The sequence below is a fragment of the Poecile atricapillus genome, chromosome 2 (assembly GCF_030490865.1).
Source record: "Poecile atricapillus isolate bPoeAtr1 chromosome 2, bPoeAtr1.hap1, whole genome shotgun sequence".
Classification (NCBI taxonomy): domain Eukaryota; kingdom Metazoa; phylum Chordata; class Aves; order Passeriformes; family Paridae; genus Poecile; species Poecile atricapillus.
Genome location: NC_081250.1, coordinates 100,949,330 through 100,971,317, shown reverse-complemented (window position 1 = coordinate 100,971,317; position 21,988 = coordinate 100,949,330). Strand labels below are relative to the sequence as shown.

Here is a 21,988-nt window from a genome sequence, read left to right as displayed (position 1 = left end):
ATTGGAATCTGCCTTCAAAAACCCAAACAGGGAAGTTGTTGAGAAGGAAATGATGACTGCACATAGTTAATTATGTTATGTTCTGCAATATGAGAAAAGGATTTAAGAAATCTGTTAGGACAAGTGTTGAGAATGTAACAAAACCCATCAAATTATTAGAAATCTGGTAGCTAATAATGCTTTAATCATTTATTTGCTACCTCTCCAAATCAGCAAAAAGTATGCTAAGATTTACTAGTATTAACTGAAACTTTTAAAATTTCTAATTATGTAGCAAAGTGAACACAAAGCTTCTTCTGAATGAGGCAGCAGTTTCCCTTATCTGCAACAGAGAATGTTGTAGGAAATGTCAGTTAAATTAGTTGAAATTATTATTCCTGTTGAATTAAAATGCCTAGATGGCAAATTTTCAGTGAATGTTTCTTGTCTCCTAAATTAAACTTGTCCTAGAATCTTTAAACTCTCGAGGTTGGAGAAGACCTGGTGATTTAATGTAGGAGAGCTTTCATCTGTTGAAATGTAAAGCTGAACATAAGCTCTTGCAGCTCAAGGAAATAGAGCTAAATAGTTTCACTTGTTAATATATTAATATTCACTGTTTAAAACTTTGCTTTTCTCCAAATTGTGCACAAGTTTATTAAAGTGCTTATTCAAGAGGCTGTCGCACAGAGCGTGTCTGGATCAGACTTTCCATGTAGGAGAAGTGATGTAATGACTCCACAGTCTGAAAATCCTACTGCTGATGTGCCAAAGCCTCTCCCCAGGCTCCCTCTTACAGAAATGGAGATAAAGAACAAAAACATTGTTTTTCCTAAAACAAGATCTGGTCAAAGCTCAGGTAAGAGGAATTAGTTATTAAATATAGCATCTGCAGTATCTTGTGTTCAGAGGGTTTGTTTACTGTATTGCAAAGGAACTTCTGTGCCTTTGGTTTGGTTCTCTTAGTCTAATAAGCATGAATGACCAGTTTCCCACTTCTACCTTTAGTTTGAAATGCTTTTTTAAAGTTTTTTTGTTCTCCTTATACAGTATAGTCCCACTTTTTTTTTTCCACAGATAGGTTTGCATAAAGGCAAATCAGTTGCTGGGTTTTTAAGCCACTAAGATGAATGCTGTGTCTGGGAAAAGAGAATGTTAAAAGGTTCCTCTGACTACTTGAAACTCTTGGCTCAACACACCTTTGCAGTAGATCTGTTCTCATCTGTGCTTGTGCCCATGAGACCTATCTGTGTTTAGCAAGGAAATAAATGTTCTTCCTAAAGACCACAGGACTACCAGCTATAAGGATGGCTGTCCTTGTCTGGGTACATAGTGATCAAGGAGGACAGTGTAGATAATGGAGTCTGAAATGCTTGGTCTGTACTTTTAATTCCAGTAATAATTAAAATTCTCAAAGTAACTCTATGGAACTCTCATTCTGTTATCTAGATACCAGGATTTTTTGTAGTACTTACTGTTTTAGATATTTAAGGTATTTTTAATGATCCATTGACTTCAATTTTTTTCCAGCAGACTTGAGGACTTTCAAGGCTTAATTTATCAATTTTATTTGGGGGGTTTTTGCTAAAATTATGAAAGGATTGTAATATAATACTTTGGTGTTTATAAATTTCCTATATAAGGTATGTCTGCAGCTAAACTTTAAGTGCTGTTCTAGGCTGAGATGATCTTGTCCTATTAATTCTTGCCATGAGACATGTATTTATATATAATGCTGAGTAATAAAACAGATTTTTTGATACAGCTTTATTTGGTCCCAGAGTGGAATACTCTGTGTTTTGTCTCTGAATGATCAACTAATGTCTTGGGAAGGAGTTGGATATCTTTTGGGGGTTTTTTTGTGGAGTCTAAATTTCTTGTGTATAAGCTTTTACAAATTTTATGACGGAGTGCTTTGAGTCTGCTCTTGAGACTTATAATGAAAGCTGTTTCCACTAAACTTGTGTTCATCTAGAACCATAGTTTCTGCTTAACTCTTTACACCAGGGATACTTGAACAAAGATGTTTAGTATACTGGTCTGATATTTCTCTTTTAGAGAATTTCCTGGAAATGGAGAACAAAGGGAATGAAAATCTGAAGTGGAAGTTGTCATCTTTTGCACCACCCTATGTTAAAGTGAGTGAATGCTTGCATTGGGAGTTTTATGCAAATCCCTGGGTTTTATTTTAACTTCTCTCTTCCTGCTGTCCTCCCTCCTAGCTGCTTCTCAAGGAAGAATATACATTTGAGCATGACCTCAGTTACAGAGGTTTTTCTATCTCTGTCCATATCAGGGAAATGTTTTGCTCGTTTTACCTTCCCTAATGTGCTCCCTGACTGTGAATCAATCAGTGCTCTGTGCTACAGTTTCTGCTTCACTTACTGCTTTACAGAGTTTGATTGTGCTCACAGAGTATCATTATCCAGATTGCATTAAATAATCAAGCATAAATGAAAGATAGGTGTCTCTTTTTGGCTCCAGAATGTCAGACTTGTCTTGTTCTAGACTGGTGTTGCTGAAATTGCACTGGTACAATACATGGTATCTCAGGAGAAATTTGAGTTAAGTCAAGGATATTTTAATTACAGTGATGTTGCCCATGCCTAGCTGTTGATATTTGTAAATGCTTCCCTATTTTTTTGATAGTCTGAAATACTGTGATGATTTTTGATTTTAGGCTAGAATTATTATTATGGTCAATTGTTGTGAAATGATGAAAAATGGTTATGTTGCACTCTTACTGGTACCCTATAGGACTGTATATCATGTTCCAGCCAGTGCATCACCTCTAAACTGTAAGTCGGTAGTTGTGGTGACTGGGTTTAGCAGTTTCAGTCTTTATTAATTTGCTTTTAGGGAGTCAGTATTAATTCTTCATTTAAAAGCAATTTAATTGGGTGTATTTTCCTCAGTCTTCCGCAAGGGGGGTGTGTTTGTGGGTGTATTGTGTGGTTTGAGGCTATTTTTTTCCTTCTCCTTCTGAATCTGACTCATAAATTCATTTGCAGGATGTGGATGGAAGTGGTACTGTTTATAGGGTTCCTTACTCTGCTTTTGGATTTTCCCATGTTTCTGGTACTCTCGAAGTTCGTGGACAAGAGAAGGTAAACATTTATAAATATTTCAGGCATATTAGTGTATCTCAATTGTAAAACAAGATCTTAAATGAGAAATAAATTTTATCTGATAATGATAAAATGTTGGCCTTTCAGTTTTGGGTTCTGGAGTGTATCAGGTAGTCTGTATCAGCTTAATTCAGCAGAGTTGATTCATGCAATCAAAGTAGTTTGATTTCAAAGTGGTTGTGTGTTTGTGTTACTGTTTGGGAGTTTTTAAGGACAAATTATTTTAGAACAGAAAATTATTTTAAATGCTTTGTAAAATTCCAGAAGAAAATGGCAGATAATTCTAGGTTCTTACAAAACCTAGTGTAAGCACATGTTTCCCTTCCTTGAAGCATTCTTGCTATATTTGTTCAAGAACAGTTGTCTGTTCCTAAAGTTGGTTTCATTTGACTTACAATGTTATCTCCTGACCAGTAGAGGGTTTCATAACCACAGTTATAAAGCACATCCAAGGATGGACTGAATGGGTTTGTAAGGGTCTTCTCTCACAATGCTGCTTGAATTTTATCTTTTAATCTTCATTAACACCTAGCTTTTCATTGTTATGGATAATTATGGCATTATTTCTATAGAGATGCAATTTGTAAACAATTTACAAGAATAAAAAACTTATTTCTGTCCAGTTTCATAGTAATTTCATAATATTGCAAGCCATTATTTGAATTTAAACAATTGTATTTGCCTTAGCAAACCTAGTTCAGGCCTATTTGAAAAATATTTACATCATTGGGATGCCAGGCTGTGGGCTGGAGCTGATAAGGTACAGTGTCATGCTTGGCTGGTTTTTTTTGGCAGTGGATATGATGTTTGGCTAACTTGATATAGTTGTAGTGGTCTATTCAAATCTGCTGCTCTCTCTCTTCTCTCAACCTCAGTTCTGAAAACAATGAAACTTTACTCTAGAATTAACCTGGTACAGCACTATACAGATGCAAGCCTTTGTTACATACGTGACCTTTAAGATTGATCATATTCATGGCTTGCAAGTTGGTTTAAATTTCAGGCCTACTAATAATTGTAGCACAGTGCGCTTACAGATTTGGAGCTGGAGGAGTTGAGTGTTCACAACTTAGTTACCAGATGAAGGAAATTTTTTTTCAGGTACACATATTTTCTTCCTGGTCCCCTTTCTCTCTGCTTACTAACATAAGTAATTGTGCCAGCGCTTGCTGACTTTGCTGAAAGCAGATTATGTGAACTCAAATTTTGTTCAAAGTTTCTTGCACAACGTATTTCATCCAATTCTTTCCACTTGTGGGCAAAAGAGGACTAGCTAGTTGTATAGTTTTCTACAAGATCACCTGTGTAGGCCATGTGTATTCTGTAGTGTGTAAATTTTATGCTGGCTGAACCACAACTTTGTGCAGGTAAAACTGTGAAGGTATGAAGATTCTGAAGATTATTAGTGTTCTGCAAATTTTTTCTCTTTTTTTTTTTTTTTTTTTGTAGGTTGCTGTAATATTTTCACCTAGAGATAAAGGAGATTACTCCCAGTTCTGGGACCTTGAGTATTACTCAGTTGAAAATCCGAGTAGGAAACACAAATTGAAATTTCAGCTTTCTGGAAATGTGAGTATATAAATGCTATAAATACTGTCTTGAGCACAGATTTTTTGTGACATCTTGATTTTATTATACACTACTCTTTTGTATATACCTTGGTATATTCTGGAAAAAAACTCAACCTTGCTAGTATTTTTGCTGGGCTAAATTGTATTTTTTTTCCTTATGTTACAAAAATACCTTCATCTTCTTCCTTATGTGATAATGAATTATCGTTTAGCATTTATGATATAAAACTTTATTTAGCTCAGAGAGAGTAGAGACAAATTTATGTTCTAGGGGAATTGTTTCTGTAGACAAAGATGTTTTTATCAGTTTTGTTTGGTTTTTTGTTTGTTGGTTTTATTTTTGTAAATAAATAGTGAAGTAACTGACCTTTGCTATAATACATAATTCAGTTTTGGAATTTTCAAATATCCATCTTGGAGATGGGTATTTGTGTCTCTAATAAAACCTGCTTCAGTATTTTATCAGAGTAACAATGTAGGTGGGAATAATTGTGAAATGTATACATGGGAGCAATTGGGTTTGAGCTCTCCTTTGCTTCCCTGCTGTTCCTCAGCTCAAATTTTATGATAAAGCTTGGAAGAAGCAAGTTGGGAGTTGCAACTGATTTCCTGTGCTCTCTCTCCTTACCTTGCTTTTTATCTTGTCTGTGCAAGAGGAATTCACATAGGACCGAGGACTTATTACCATGAGGAAGGGAGAATTCTAATGATTAGTTAAATAAGCTTAATGTGAAGAGCTTTTTATGTTCAGCATGGCATGGTTATTATATATGCTTTGCTGTCCTCTTCAGAAGGTTTGACTTCATTTTTTGAAGAAGTCCACACAAAGATTTGGGATCTCTCTTTAGAGTACTAAGCATGCTTCAATAGTAGGAACCTTACTTAGCCTTCTTGCTGAGGTACCTTACATTTGTTTTGTAGGTTCCTTGTTCTTTCAAAATTAATTGTGTTGAAAGAGTACTTGTAAAAAGGTTTATGTTAAATAACTTCTGATTTTTGGTATGAGAGTCCTGTATAATGTTTGGTTTTAGATGGTTTTTTTTTAGGCTTTCATCAAATTCTTTGATCATAATTTTCCTGAAAATGAGGAAATCATCTAAATCATTTGTCTTTTTAAAGCTAGTTGAAATGTGGAGAAGATTAATTCTTTAACAGAACTCTAGAGTTTTAAAGAAGTTTCTTCTTAAAAACGTGACTAATTGTCAGAGTTGTGTAAATCTTTGAGCAGCATAACTTGATATTAATGTTTTTAAACTACTGTGTCAGATTTGTTCTTAATTTTTTTCGAAACTGTTAACAATTAGATCTTTATGGAATCTCTGCACATGGGAAAAAAGTTCATAGAAAATACTTGAAATGCGTGTCACGATCATTTTCAGAAAGATTTGAGAAGGAAGTACTGTATTTATCAACTAGGTACAACTACATCTGTTCAGAAGAGGGATCAACGCAGAACATTTAGTGTTGCAGCTTTTAGTTGAGAACACAAGTGAATCATAATCTGTTGTCTTCTTGGGATCAAGAGTTTAGGCAGTGTTACTAAAACTTTGAAGAGGACTGGGAATCTGGTGGTTTTGCTGAGGCAAGGGGCTACAGCTGTGGTTAATGTGACTTCTGATAGAATGAAGTGGGAAGAGTGACTGGCTGTCATTCAGAGTGACTGAGTGGTGTTTATTTATAGCACCACTTGAGAAGAAATGAAAAATTTGGAAGAACTCAGGAAGGAACTAAAAGAACAACATTAATTTAGGAAAAATCAGTGGCACATACCACTTAAATCTTTTTCCTAAAAAATCAAATAACTGTAATTTTGATTATGCTCTACATGTGTTTGCAGTCCTCATCATTGGAAACTATAGTCAGGAGTTCAGATCATCATGTCTTCAAAACCGGTCCAAGAGACAAAGAAAGGAGGGATTCTTTTGGTGCTGGTCATTCAAACTTAGTTTTTTCTTTTCCTGAAGAACATCTGTTCCTACTGCTGGGGGCTTGTTGTGGTTTCAAAGCAGTAACTAAAAAATTACTTACTTCTTGCTGTGAGATATAGATTAGAACAAGAGCAAAACAGGCTTAAAACTTAAAAGGAATAAAGAAAGTTTATTAACAAAACTACAAGAATAAAAAAAACCAACCAAACAAACAAAAAACCACAACCCAACAAAAAACAAAAAAATACCAGAATAAACTTCCAGAATACTCTTTTATCCCCCACTACTTGACCATTTCTTTGTACACGTGACAACATAGAGACAGAAAAACTTCAGAACTTTGGTGGTTAAAACAGTCCCAATTCCTGCTACAGTCTTTTCATCAGTCTTTGTAGAGAAACAGAAGTCTCCTTCTGTCAATCTATGGAGTTTCTCACAAGAAAACTATTTCTGTTATAGTTTTCTATTTTCCTGATGCCAGCTGCCCAGAAATCCTGTCATCAGAGCTCACTCCTCCCATTTCACATCACTTTGAGGTGTGTTATGGGCCATGAGTTTAGGGATGTCATTTTAAGGATGAGTTATTCAAAGGCAAAAGTTCTCTTCATCTGTCTCTGTGAGCTTCACTAGAAAACAGTTTTCTCATTGCTCTCAAGGCCTCAAATCTTCGCTTCACTCTGTTCCAGCACCTCACTGTATCACAATTACTCCACTTTTTGCTCAAAATCCAAACTTTGAACACTCCATTCCTCCCAATATACTCTGTCATGAATTAAAGTAGTTTTTTCAGGACCTTATTGTCCATCTCCACAGCTTTAACAGAAAAATATTTCAGCTTATAAAGCATCTCCTTATTCTCTACCTTTTCTGAAGCTTAATTCTTTTCTTTACTGTCTCTGATAGTTTATAAAGTCTCTTTACATGTTGATTACTCTCTTTTTCTCTCTCTGGATAAAAGGATTAATCTGCAAGTCTCGTCTGGGTAATGAAAGGGTTAAAATCTTGCCCAGGCTTTTGTAGATGGTTCTGTGATCTATGCCAGAGCAGTGGCTGGAGTTGTCTGCGATGGAAGATTCTTCATGGCTGCTCTGGAGAGTGTGGTCACTGTCTCAGCACGCCGCAGGTCAAGAGCTTTTTTTTCCTTTCTTTACTTGGCAGTTTCTGGTGAATTCAGACACAGCAAAACCTGCAGCCGAGCCAGGGACCGGCCTGGCCCGGCCAGAGCCCGGGGCAAGCCCCGCAGGCCCCATCTCCCGGCCGGGAGCCGCTGGGCCCAGCCCAGCCCCCGCACAGCCAGGTAGGGAACGGGAGGCCAGCTGGAGCTCTGTTACCTTTCACAGCCAGGAAACAAAGAGAACAAGAGTGCTCTGACTTTATATCTTAAGGAGGTGTTCACAGGTTGACTTAACTTTTTAATGGTCAAAACTGCTGTCAGTTCTTAGAAATGACTGTTAATTGGTCAGGAGGAAAGACTCCCATCAGCCACCAGCAGCTTCAACTTTCTTAGCTCCCAAAGCCATCTTAAAGGTAAAGCCACCCCATGACAGGGCTCTTCGAAGATCATTGAGCTGAGAATGAGTATTGTGCACAGAGTCTTGGACTGCTGTTTGGGTCTATTGCTCCCTTCTGGGTGAACTAGCAACCACCTGCCACAAGGCTAAGGCAGCATCAAAGTCCTGACTGCTGCTTTAGCATATAGAAAGTTGAGGACTTTGTAAAGAACCCCTGCTATTTTTTGAAGATACTGCAAATGTTGAATACATGCAGTTTTTTCATTTACATGGTTTACGTACTTTAAAAAGTTAGGTAACGTACATAAGTAACATTAAATACATTTAAAAGTATCAGCAGCACAAAGCTTCATCATCTTTGTGTATCTCAGAAGTGAGAGGAGGGAAAACCTTTTTAAGCTCTGTGAGAAAAATAATTCCAATTTTCAGGCTATACAAACCTGTGTTTCTGAGGTGTCTTTGGAGCTGCAGCATTCAGTTGTAACCATTTTGAGTGTTAATGCACTGCTCTCATTTAAAACAGCAGAAGTCAGTACAGACTGTGGTAAAGTAAGCAGTATTTCAACATGCTCTTATAAAGACTGGGGTAACTTCTGATCATTTTCCATAATGTACCTTATTCTCATGCAGTCAGCTTACCTTTTGATAAATTAGAATTTGAATGATAACAGAGCCATGATGCCCATTGTTTTTCACTAGGTGGAAAAATAAAACCTCTTGAAGCAAGACACATGTGCAAATCCCTTCTTGTCTTTATTGGGTTCTACTGGAGTTCATGGGTTATTTGCAACTGAAAAATGTATCCTTTAAAATTTAGATTTTTTTTTTATGGCTGCTGCTATTTCTGACAGACTGATTAGCAGCTCTTTCAATAGAAGAAATGAATGTCTTAAAGACAAGTTTGTCATAGCAGCTCTATTGAAGATGAATCTATTTTTTTCATCTTCCCTGCGTCAGGGAATCAACTACTTGTCTAAAACGTCAGCACCATTTCAAAAATTGACATAATGTTGTACAACCGTAAGTGTAGGAGGTTCTTTTGGTTCTTTAACTTTGTTTAAGATGTTGTGACCCAAGGGGACTCCAAAGAATATCTGGCAAGATTCATTAAGCAACACAGAATTTGAAATTGGTTATTTGTCCAGTTATTCCCATTGGGAGATCTGGTCTCCTTGTGTTAGAATACCCTAAATGGGGATCTTGGTGATGGTTAATATTTTGGCCTAATTTGTGAATGCAGAAAATACCATATAGTGCATTATCTGATTCTGCCTCTCTGGAGAGGCCTTTCTTTGAGAAAGATGTATTGTTCATAGTACATAATTATTACAAAGCTTTTTGCTGTTTTGAGAATTCAGATTATAATGCTGACTTATGTCTTCTTTCTGAGCAGTTGTTTAGCCAACTTGGTTGTTCTTGAGGCATATGGGCATAATATCTGCAGAGGAAGTGAGGGGTTTTTTGGCTTCTAGTAAAATCTTGGTTGCTTGCAGCCTTTTTGAGATTCCACCTGCGCTGCTAGTTTGTTGTGAACTGTCGTGTAATAAATAAGTATTTGTAAAGCACAGAAGCTGTTGACATAGTCCTCTAAATAATTGCTCCTGAAAGATTATTCTATAAATAAAAACTCTTGGATTGGGTAAGGGGAATGACTTACATTCCTGAATACTTAAGTACTTTTGAACTCAAAGTTTACAGTCTTCTCTGGTTTTGCCAATAGAGTACTAAAGCAGAAAATGAAACACCAGTTGTGAAATCTTCTCCAAGTGCCCTTACAAAAACTGAGCTTCGAGTTACACCAGAAAGGAAAGCTTACTCTGAAGGCCAACCAAAAAGAATAAGGTATGTATGGATAAAACCTGACAAGAGTGTGTCTGTGGCTGGGTAAAAGGGTGTGGGAGTAGAGCCCAGCCCCACAACCAAAACCTTTTTTACTGTCGGGACATCTGTGTGGTGGAACAGGCTTCACAGAGTCTGTGCTGTCGCTGTCCTCAAAGCTTTTTGGGATTTAACTGGACAGCTTGCTCTGACCTCACATCTGACCCTGACTGGAACAAGAGGTTGAACTAGAGCCCATCTGAGTATCTTCTGTCCTGAATGATCCTATGATTCTATGTTAGAGTAAGCAGCTGTAAAAAATAGACTTGCCAAAATCTCTTAGTGGCTTTGTATTGTTCAATCTTCCATGCTTTTTCTTTTCAGTTGAGTTTCTAAGCTGTCTAACTATGATATGCTGTGGTAAATGAACTGGTACTGGTAGTAGAATTTAGTGTACACTTTTTGTATGGTTGCTTGTTGGACACCCCAACTGACTGTAAAGTCAATTCTGAGAAAATCACTATACTGCATGTCTTAACCTTGCTGTCTTAAGTTAATTGTCAGTGCTTTTACTATAAGATGATGTGAATATAGCAGAAGAGTAAAATGTTTGGTTAAACCTGCAATCTTTGATAAGACTGTTAAGTCTCTGGTAAAGCATATGGGGGGAAAATTCAGACAGTGAAAGTGTGTGTAAGTAAATTCCTGTATATTTATGCCACAGTGATGCTTTTGTTATTCTTTCTTAAAATATCTTGCCTATAAAACTTAAGGTGAGAGAGTTGATGTTTTCTGATTCTTTCCATTTTTCCTGATTTCTTCTCTGAAAATACACCTGTTACTTCAAGTATGCACTCAATATACACAGATCATACAGGTCAGAAATGTTAATATCTTAATCCCTTTTGCAAATCAGACAAAAAGAGGTCATTCAAGGGGTATATGCACCAGAAGATGTCTACGTTTTTCCTCTAACCAGAGTTGGGGAAGCATGCACATTAAAGGTCCATTTGCGGAATAACTCCTGCACAACACACATGGTGAGTTTGACAGACTTCATCTTAAACAGATACTTGTAAGTCCTTTCAATTGCTCAGCTGCACTCTTTTTTTCTCTTTTACTCTTGACAAAAATTGCAGTCGTACACATCTTAGTTTGCTTGTTCCAAAAGTCAATATTTGAAGAATTTTGATGTATAATTTTTCTTTTTTGTCTGACTAACTGAATGTATTTGTAATAAATTAATAGGAAAATATAGTAGATCATAGTTTGTATAGGTTTTTTATTATTCTAATTTACTGATTTTAATTTTTAAACTTCACTAAAATATTAAAATAAGATTTTTTCCTTACTGTCCACAAATGCGGGCATTCTTTATTTTTAAGCCTTGGGTGTGTGTAAAGCTGTATTTGTAAGTGGATTATCTTACACTTGTCAGAAGTTGAATATGATGGGCTTAAATATAGTGCACTTTTAAGCATTTTGTATTAAATTACAGCTGAAATTTGTAAATCCCAGAGAGCCTTTCTACATCAAGCACTTGAAATACTCTCTAAGGTGAGTAATGCATATGCTAACATTCTCTCCTAACAAAAAAATGAACCAAGTAATTCAGTAAGATAAATATCTTCTGTGTGTGGATAGTGCTAAAATATACATATAAATATTTTGGATGCTTTTGTTTATAGTTACTGGTTTGGGGGGGGGGGGGTTGTGAGGCTTTTTTTGTTGGGTTTCTTTTTTCTTTTTTTTTTTCTGCTAAACTGTACTCTCTAATCTCTGTTTGAAGCAGAATGAGCCCACACAGTTATTTCTGCATTTGCCAATTTCTTCCCTGCAAATTGTTTCTAACAGTGCTGCTGCTTCTAATGTTAAGCCTAATGCTTCATGTAACCATTTGGCATGCTGTGCACAATCAAGTCATTCCTTCCATTTATACTTTCTGCACAACAGACCAATCAAATTGCCTTCATCATGCTTCTAATTTGACAAACCTGCAGAGCTGCATCAAATATTCTTTGCAACCACAAGGTTTGAGCAGCCACTGGAATTGTCTGGTCATACCAACTATTTCAGCATTTTACCTGCATAAAAGAAATTTTTAAGTTAGTGATAACAATCCCTGAAAATAAACCCAGTCATCTGTGGAGTTCATTACAACAAGTGTGTGACAGTAGTATTAGTCATCTCTTCAAGAAGTACGTGCTCATTTGCAACAGTGGGATTGTCAGGAAGTAGAAATGCAACCATTTCATTAGAAGTGGTACAGCATACATTCTCAAACAGGTTCCCATTTTAAACTCAGGAAAGCTAAGGGTGTAGAGACCAGCAATTGTGAGCAAATTGTAAATGGAGTTAGATATTCTGCCTCCTAATCTGCTCCACATTTATCAAAAAGACAGGGCTGTAGTGGTGCTAGCCAGAGGTATTCAAAGTATTCTTAAGGCCACTTCTCAGTGCCAAGTGTTGTAGCTTCTCTCAGGCTTGTGTTAGTGCTTCAATTTAAATGTCATCTTTCTATTAAATATTTCATGTGAGATGGCACAGAAGGGTTTTTTTTTGGGTGTAGTGACCAGGATGAGATCTATCCAAGTAAAGACTAGGCCTGTCTGAGGCTGTACAGCAGCAGACAAAGGACAAGATGACTTGATTTAGCCATCCTTGACAAAAAAAAAAAAAAAGTAACTTCACTGGCAGACACTTTGATATTTCAAAAATATTTTTGAGGAATGCCGTAAAATCTGTATGTGTAAAAATTTTCTGCAAGAGATTATGAACTCCTACTGTATTTATCTGAAGTAGACTTAAGTTTAAAAGTCAGTCTACATTTTTTATTCCTACTAACTTTGGCAGTTTTTTCTTTGGTGTAAATACCAGCTTTACTTATCTTTTAGAAAAAATAATTTCTCTGAAGACAACATAGTGCTCTCCCATTTATGAGCATAAGGCACAGAAGATTTGCTTGACTTGAATAGATGCTTTTTAAAAAGTTTTAAAAGGCTTTTATTTGAGAATAGCATCCAGGAGGATATCAATAAAGCTGCTGTTAGCTGTTTCCTTCTAAAATTTGTCATCTTAGGAAGTAATGTTCAGAACTAATTGGACGAGAAGACTCTTTGCAGGAACTTGGAATATTAGTCTGTAAATATGAGAATAAGAGTAGAAAGTACTATCTACCTATATGCTTTTTGCAAAAAAAGTGTAATGTAATGTACTAAACATGATCTATTGCATACTCTTAAGTTTGAGGGCCAAATTTAAAAGTAATCCTGTATAATCAAGTTTTAAATCTAGATAAAGGAAGTGAAACCTTGTATCTAATATCAAGAGTCTTGACCTTCAGAATCTGGTGTAGTGGTTTTGCCAGTTCTTCAATTGGTTATTGAAGAATGCTATCCCAATTACCAGTACATAGCACTGCTGTTGAATTCTGCCTGCAATTTACACTCAAAAGACTTCTATTTCTTGACAGACTAGAATTTTTTTTTACTAAAAGGAGAATACTTTTAACAATATGATTCTTAAGTGATACAAACATATGAATTAAGCATTAAAAAAGTGGCAAATTTCTGTTTCTGGAAGGACTACCAAGTTGCTATGCCTACTTAAAGCTTGAAAACAAAAGTGTCACAGTTTTATTGCTTTCAGAAGCCATCTGATTACAGGGTAGTATATGTTCCAGATACTACTAAAAAGATAAAACTGTTTGTTGGGTTGTTACCTTCACTAATTACTTTTGTTTCCAGTAGCCGCCCTTCTGGGTGTGAGTGGTCACTGTTCATTGATGAACCATCTGCTTACTATGGCTTAAACTGGGCTAACTGCCTGCACTCTTTCAATTTATTGCAGTGTTGTGTTTTGAGGATTAGAGGATTAGTTTGTCTGTGAAGAAGGCTTCAGGCACGCCTGACTTTTCAGAAACACTACTTGAAGTTGGTGCAACAGCCTGTAAAGGCCATACACTATTCAGACACTAACTGAGGTGCAGGCATAGTGGCAAGTTTGAAATAAAAGAGTTTTTTTAAGAGAAAAACAGTTAACTGCAGCAGAATTCTACTTGTCATGAAACTATAGTTTCTGATTCCTGTACTTGAGAAAAGTCTTCCAGGTTGCTTAATTTCTGAGAACATTTATGTTATGGAGTAGCCCAAAGAGCTGTTATATCTCAAGTCTGAACTTTCCAGCTTTGTTGGCCAAGAAAATGAAAATAGCATCTTTCCCTTTGGGTTAGGAAGCAAGTCTTGATGAAGCAAGTGATGAGTCTTATCTCAATTGTGAGAAATTAGACTGCTACAAAACAGACTACATAATGTCTGACTTACTCTGCTTGTAGGGAAGAATAATAATGTGTTTAGCCCCCACCAAATGGACACCTGAATTTAGAGATCAAGAGGAATTTAATGTAGCTGTCATTTGCTAAGAAACTGCTCTGCCTCAGTACCATTGAGGTACATATTCTGGAAATTAATATTTGACAGCCAGATGTGGCCATCTTTTTGAACTTACTGTTCAAAAGTAACTTACTGTTAACTTACTTAACTAACTTACTGTTAAGTTTTGATACAGTGTAAGTTTCAGTATGGTCATATTGTTCTTTTTGAGTAAGTGTTATGTAATATATCAGGGAGCACACATGTATTATTTTGGAGATGATATAGACTTCTGCATCTCTTCTGGCTTTCTACTGAATTTACTTCTGTGAATTCTCAGGTGGCCTAGTTATATGCAGCTTCGCACTCTATTCCTACAAAATTTATGTTTTCTAACATAATGCATGTTACAGATTAAATAGTCATACTGATGTCCTTCACTTTAAGGAATTGATTTTTTTTTTTAATGAGCTGAGTAAATAACTCCAACTTGTATATCATAGATGGTTAAAAAGACAGACACTGCCAGATTTGTTATACAACAATTGGCAGTCGAGTATAAGATATGAAACTGATTCAGTTGTATTTCTTTGGTGCACTGTTGATCGTAGTTCACTACAGTACAATAAGTACTTTATTTTTGTATTAACCTGATAAAAAAAATACAGTACCATCCCAGTCTTTATTCTAAATGTGTGTACTCTTATTTGATTGACCAGAACATTGTTAAAAAAAAAAACCTGGAAATTGCTGGTGTGGTTAATCAGCACTAAGGATCATACTAGAAAATAAAAATTGTGTGTAGGGCAGGTATGACTTCAGATATAGGTCAGGGGTAGAGTAGAAGGGTAAAAGCACAGACTGATTATGATAAGTTGGATTAGTAGAGAGAAAAGGAGTATGGAAAGGTAGGAACACTGTGTGAAAAAAGCAGGGGAAATAAGCACATTCCCGAGGACTTTGCATAATACTATATACTGTTAAGGAAAGAAAATTGACGGTATAGTAAAAGCAAACAAAACAGTATTTTCTTTTTCTAGTAACTGATCATAATTCCTATAGTAACTGTTCATAATTCCTTATTTCAGTATGTGCCTGTTACTGCTACCTGTTTCAGTGCTGGATATTTCTATTGGATGCCATGAAATCCAAAAGACTGCCACTCAAAATTTTCAGCTATTGCTTGTACAGCTTATATTTTTAAATAATTCAGTCTAGGCTTTTGACAATTAACAGACACTCATTACATTTGGTATGTTATTATGTAATCCAAATATAAGAGGAATTATGTAAAAAGGTGTAGAATATCTAAAATGTTGTTTGAGGATGGACACACTGATTTACAGTTACTCAGCAAAATATTTCTTAATGTGGAAGCAATTAGAAGTAGTGAAAATTAGTAGCTTCAAATGCATGAATTTCAAATACGAGTTGGAAATTTTAGTGTGCTTGTGTGATGTTTGAAGGGAAGAAATGTAGTAATTTTGCTCTAAATAAAGTTTATGCTCTGTCAGTATTGCTAAGAGACAGACCAAACTTATCAAGGTAAACTAGCAGCAATAAAGTATTGTATTACTTTGTATAATCAGAAGGAAAAAAATTACCTTGAAGATCAAAGTCCTTCAGAAGAAAAATAGATAACCTAATCTATAAAAATAAATTTGATGATCCAGTGCACATCCAGTATACCATTTTGATGAAAATACAGACTAGACAAGAATTTGTCTATCAGGTAGTATTTATTTGTTTATTAACAGTGATTTTTTCCCATAATTGCCTTTTTAGATCCTGTCATTACATCACTGTGCCAGTCCAGTTCAAGCCAAAGGCAGAAGGAATGTTTGAAGAAGTCTTCATTGTGTTGACAGCCAAATATGGCCCAATTAATATTCGGCTATATGGTAAAGCCATTGCAAAAAAATAGTCAGAACAGTTTTATAACTGTTTATAACAGTTTATAGCAGTTCATACAATTTAAAATATTCAAAAAAATTTTACTACATTTCCATACTAATGTCCTACTTGTTTTGCCCTGTGATGCTGCTTTGATGAAAAGTCTTCTGTAAGTTGAATTATGGTGCTTGTTTTATAAATCTGTTTTGATAGTAAAAACACTGAGAAATAACACTGTATGTTTTAAAGTTATCTTTTTATAATTTATGTTTCTGCACTTTTAAAGCAAATGGAAGTTTTGTATTTTTGCATTTATTAGAAATAGCTAGATACTGATATATTTTAAGTATTGTAAATTCAGAAATAAAATCTATGTGTAAACAGCTGATTCTACCTGATTTCTGTTGGTTTTAGAGGATTATTTGCTGTAGGTAAGGGATCAAGCTGCCTCCTCTTAGACAATGGTAAGTTTTTGGGGGCCTGTGAGGGAACGGGGGGAGGCATTGCAGTCCAGAAAGCTGACCTGTTAACATCACGTTTCCATAAGGTAATGCTGGGATCTGGCAATCATCCCCTACTGTTTCACACAGTTCAGTGGCAGGCATAAGCATTGTTTTTAACTCTAACAACATGAAAACAATGTAAATTTTAACATGGGCAATAGTGTCTTCAGTCTTCCAGAATTCTGCATCTTACCCAATGTTCTGTCTCTGAAAGTCCTACAAAGATGTTACTTTGAGAAATGACATAAGCCTGGGAACTTACTGGTTCAATTCTATTTCCTCAGTATCTGCCACCAGACAAGTAAGGGTGGGAGGTAGAATCCCACCTTTCACATTTATTGGCCTGTTTGTGAATTCAGCTGTTCACATTTTTTAACCCTTTTGACACTTTCCACAGCTCCATGTGGTAGCAAGCTCTAAAAGTTCTCTGTATATTCCCTTAAGAAAATTTGGTTTTCTGTGATAAACTGGATTATTTCTGATTTAATTGGGTACTCTCCAGTTCTTATATTGTAGCAGTCATTGAACAACAGTTCCACCATCCCCTTTCCCATTGTTACCATATCATAGAATAGTTTGGGTTGGAAGGGAACTTTACAGGTCTCCTTGTCCACCACCTCTGCCATGGACAGGAACAACTTTAACTAGACCAGGTTGTTCAGAGCCCAGTCCAATCTGTTCTGAAGTTTTGTTTACATGGATAGGATGTCTTCCAGTGCTTTGGGCAACCTGTTCCCAGGATATAATTGGCTTTCTGGGCTCCAAGTGCACGTTGCCAGCTCATGTGCAGCCTGTCTCTCACCAGCACCCAAGCTGTCCTTGGCAGGGCTGCTCTTGATCTGTTCATTCCTGTGAATGATATTTGAGGTTGCCCCGACCCAGACACAGCCCCTTGCACTTGGTCTTGTTAAACCTCAAGAGACTCCCATGTGCCCACTTCTTGAGCTCGTCCAGGTTCCTCTGGCTGGTCTCCCATCCCTGAGATCTGTCAGCTGCACTGCTCAGCTTGGTGTCTGCAAACCTGCTGAGGGTGCACTCAATCCCTTCTTCTGTATCATTAATGAAGATATTAAATAACACTGGTCCCAGTATGGATCTTTGAGGGACACCATTTGTCACCGGTGCCCACTGGTCACTGAGCCATTGATCACTACCCTCTGGATATGACCAATTTCTTAGCCAGCTAGCAGCCCACCCATCAGATCCATCTCTCTCCAATTTAGAGAGAAAGATGTTGTGTTAAGGGCTTTAAAGAGTCAATATTTGTAACCCTTCCCTTGTTCACTGATGTGGTCTCTCCATAGTAGAAGGCCATCAGGTTGGTTAGACAGGATTTCTCTTTGGTTAAGGGTGCTGCCTGTCTCAGGTTGCTTCCCTGTCCTCCATATGTTTTAGCATAGCTGCTAGGAGGAGCTGTTCCGTGATTTTCCCTGGCACAGATGTGAGGCTGTTGGGTCAGTAGTTCCTGGGCTCCTCCTTTCTACCCTTTAAAAAAACTGGTGTAATGTTGCCCTTTTTTCAGTCACCTGGGACTTTACCATCATGGCTTTTCAAATACCTTGTTTATAGCCTTTGGCTTTGTCTTGTATTTTATTTTTGTAGCATGGAGTTTTATGGCCAAAGTTGCTTTAAGATAGAAGTGCAGTTTTTTTGACAGCATTGTTCTGTCATAGCATATGTACATCATTCCCTTCTTCAGGTTTGTAGGAGTGTGAGTGAAATTTGTTTTAGTAAACCAACCTCCTGCTGGTTTAGCAGAATTTTCAAACAACTAAAATGTGAAAAAGCAGGGGGGAAAATCTTGAAGTACCCTCTTCATTGCCTTTGGTATATGCCATCAGTGTTAAGTAAAAGGATACTAAGTAAAAGTATACTAAAGTTGCTGTTTCTTAGTAGTCTGGGAACCAGGAAAGGAATATTTATTAAAAGAAATTAAACTAGAGATTATAAGTCTTGTCACCTCCTTTTTCTCCTAGCATGTAAGTTCCTGTCTGTGAGATACTGTGACTATGTTCCTTTTGCCCTCTTTCTGCCAGATGTTCAATGTTTCCTTAACTGATGCAATGCCTGTGTACTTCTGAATACAGAATTGGAATAGAGGGAATCTTCTACTTGCTGCCTTACCTCAACAGGCTTGGCTGCTTCATTTGAGAAAGACCTTAGTGTACAAAAGCCTATGTCTGTTCAGTTTCAGAAACACAATTGGAAGTCTCTTCCAAAGCTGGAAAAAAGACCAAGCTGCCTTTGAATTACAATAAGAAGCCCTGACTTTGGATAATTAAGTATTTGGTGTAAATTCAGAATTGTCTTTGTGTTCTGTTCCTGTGGTAGGCCTGCTGTCTGTGGCTGTTCATGCTTCTGTCAGGGGCTTTTCTTGAGATCTTGATATGAGAAGAATTGGGAAGAAAGAATTCCTATGTTTTCTCCTTGGTTGGATGTAAGGGAGGAAAAGGATGCAGGATGTGCTGCTGTAGATACTCTGGTGAACTATACTTGTGTGCATAAATATGTAAATATATATGGGTGAAACACATCTGAGCAAATGACCCGTCCTCATTATCCAAGAGAATCCTTGTTTGCAGGTGGTGTGAATTATTTTGGTACCTGTTCACAGCCCACTGTGCTTGTTTCACTCCTAATAATGACTGTCTTTGCAGTCACTTCAAACTGATTCCATTCCTACTCCACAAAATGAGATTGCTTCCTTTCCCCACGGTTGTTTTATTTATGTAATAAACTTCTGTAGTCAAGATGATCTTGCTTTGATTTGTCCAGTGCTCACTGTGAAGAAGTCCTGATTTCTGTCTACAGGGATACAGAAAAATAGAACAAAAATAGAACAATTCTGTCCAGAATTTTATTTGATTAAGATTTTAAGCTGTAATACTTTTAATAAAGCAGATTAAGTATAATTCTTTTCTCATTTTGATCTTTGAAAGCTTTGAACCTTTTTTGCAATTTTCTCGTGTTGTTGGCTGCAGTCTTTTTTTCTCAGACTGGCAAGATTGACTCAAACACCCCAAGCAGCAAACTTAAAAAAATCCCAAACAAACCTGAAACTATGTATTTTTAATTACAGTCATCTAACTTGTTGATTTAAAGACCAGTCAGAGAGGAAATTCAGAAATAAATAATTTTTAAAAATTCATTAAGTGTCTAGCGTTGAGGATGTCTGTGTACCTGTTCAACCTAATTGGGATATTAGTAATCATAATTATTCAAGAGCTTTGTGAAGTTTTCACATCATTGACTACAAATGGAGTTATAATACATTCCGTACACGTGCTTCAGTGTGTTTTGGAGATTGTTGCCCTGGCATCTGAAACTAATTAGTGTTCAGAAAACCTCGTAGAGGTGCATACCAAGGCTTGGCTGTCTAGAAGATTATTTTGGTTATATAAAAGCTTAAAATGGTAAAGAGAATTTTGTGAGTGTTTTTTGATATATAAAGTAAATTACTGAGGGCAGTGCTGGCCTTTTGAAATAGAATTCTAAGTACTCGGGGCATTTCTTTTGTAGAAATGCTTGGAAGGTAAGATGCTGGTATATTCTTGCTCCTATGATTTGTGGAGGAGTTGGCGGGCGGGTAACAAAGTTCACCATGAGGTTAGTAGGTTATGTATCTTACGTATGTGAAGCATGTTAGCTTTCTATACTGCAGCACCTTTGGAAATGAGCAAAGGCATTCTGGGAACAAAAGTCCTTGGAAGCCAGTGAGAGAGTAGCAGGTGACATAAGATCAAGTGTCCCTGGTACTGTAATTGAGTATCCTGACTTTTATTCACAGCTATCTTGTTCTACCTTATTTCAAAAAAAGCTCCAGATAACAGAAGTTCATGTCTTACTGCTTTCGTTGTATAGCATAAATGAAGAATATGCATCTTTTTATCAGAATGACAAACATCAAATATTTGGGTGAAGAATCCACCTGCCTGCCATGATGCCTCATATTCAGTAAGAAAGGTGACTGTTAATAAGTTTTTAAGTGGTAGTGTTTGCATGATACCAGTTTTTTCCCCAAATTTGCCAGTTAGGTAGAATATTGTTTCTAGCTTCCCATTTGAAAATTTGAGTTGGCATCAACAATAGAAAAGATTTTTCTCAATGTTCTTAAAACAGTAATGATTTTTTTGCCTTTAGAGCACTGTATTAGTTGACTGATACATCAAGTAATGTGGAATCTGCCTTATAGGTTCCAATGGAATGGTAACTTCAATACAGAATAAAGAAGTGTTGCAAGCTGGAACATGGTGGATTAAAAAGAGGATTTTCTTTAGACATTTTATTAATTTGCTAAAACTGCTCCTGAAATCTTTTCAAACTTAATGCAATGTGCTAAATCTATACTAATAGCGTAAACATCTAACTTGCAGCCTAAAAAAGTTTAGCTAGAAAATGAAAATTCTGCTTTCAATAACATAGTGTTTGACACAAAGCTTTTCTAAGCATATCCCTCGATCCTGGATGGGGTTTTTTTGCTGTATGATTGTTGGAGGGCAGTCTTACAGGACCAGTTTTTAGAAGTAAAATTAGATGGATATGATGCACTTGGATTAATTTTCTGTAAATATTATCTGATCACCTTGAAAACTGGATGCTTGGATGGCACTTTTTGGCTCTAGACATTTCCTACAGGTAAAAGTTGGTTTGATTTTTGAATCTTTTTTTTTTCCACAGGGGAAAAAATGTTAGTCAGTGCTGACAAGCTGAAGAGTTGATGTATAAATACCACTTTAAACCATGGGATTTTAAAGTATAAGACTCCTTATAAAGCACTCTAATATTTTTCCTGATTAGCGTATTCATCATTGCCATTGTACTTGGCAAATATTTGTAACACAAATTCACGTCTTTATGGCTCAAAATGCTTAATTCTGAGACAGTTTGTCCTTGATTCCAGGGGCAGTTTGTTGTCAGGGAATCACATTTTCAGGTATGTCTTTCCTCACAGGCTCTCATCTAAAGCCACCTGCCTAAATCTGACAGTTGAGCACCAGCTGGGAGTTATGACCCGGAGAAGCATAAAAGGGCTGGAGTGAGACAAAATGATCCATCAAGTCCTGCTTGTAAGTCAGGTCTCCAAACATGCATTTTCCACTCTATAAATTAAAAATTAAAATACTAATGGGTGTGCTTTTGTATTCATTCAACAATTGGTTCATTAGGTAGGTATGTACAAAGAGGCTCTGCTTGTCAATGCTGTTTGGCTCTAAAAGGAGGCAAAATCGGTAGGGGTTAGGCTGGTCGTGAAATGCCCCCACCCCTTTTACCTTCCTTCCATGTTTGT

General features: G+C 36.5%; 1 protein-coding gene across 2 annotated transcripts in view; it reads left to right on the top strand.

The window, feature by feature from the left end:
• Positions 1 to 16,562, top strand: part of CEP192 (centrosomal protein 192) — a 58,004-nt gene extending 41,442 nt beyond the window's left edge. For both annotated transcript variants that reach the window (XM_058833380.1, XM_058833379.1), the window contains exons 37-44: positions 634 to 838; positions 2,038 to 2,117; positions 2,991 to 3,086; positions 4,557 to 4,676; positions 9,838 to 9,959; positions 10,852 to 10,975; positions 11,434 to 11,492; positions 16,091 to 16,562. In XM_058833380.1, coding sequence (XP_058689363.1) covers positions 634 to 838; positions 2,038 to 2,117; positions 2,991 to 3,086; positions 4,557 to 4,676; positions 9,838 to 9,959; positions 10,852 to 10,975; positions 11,434 to 11,492; positions 16,091 to 16,229 — 945 coding nt within the window. In that variant the 3' untranslated portion in view covers positions 16,230 to 16,562. The remainder of the gene's footprint in view (positions 1 to 633; positions 839 to 2,037; positions 2,118 to 2,990; positions 3,087 to 4,556; positions 4,677 to 9,837; positions 9,960 to 10,851; positions 10,976 to 11,433; positions 11,493 to 16,090) is intronic.
• The last annotated feature ends 5,426 nt before the right edge of the window (positions 16,563 to 21,988 follow it).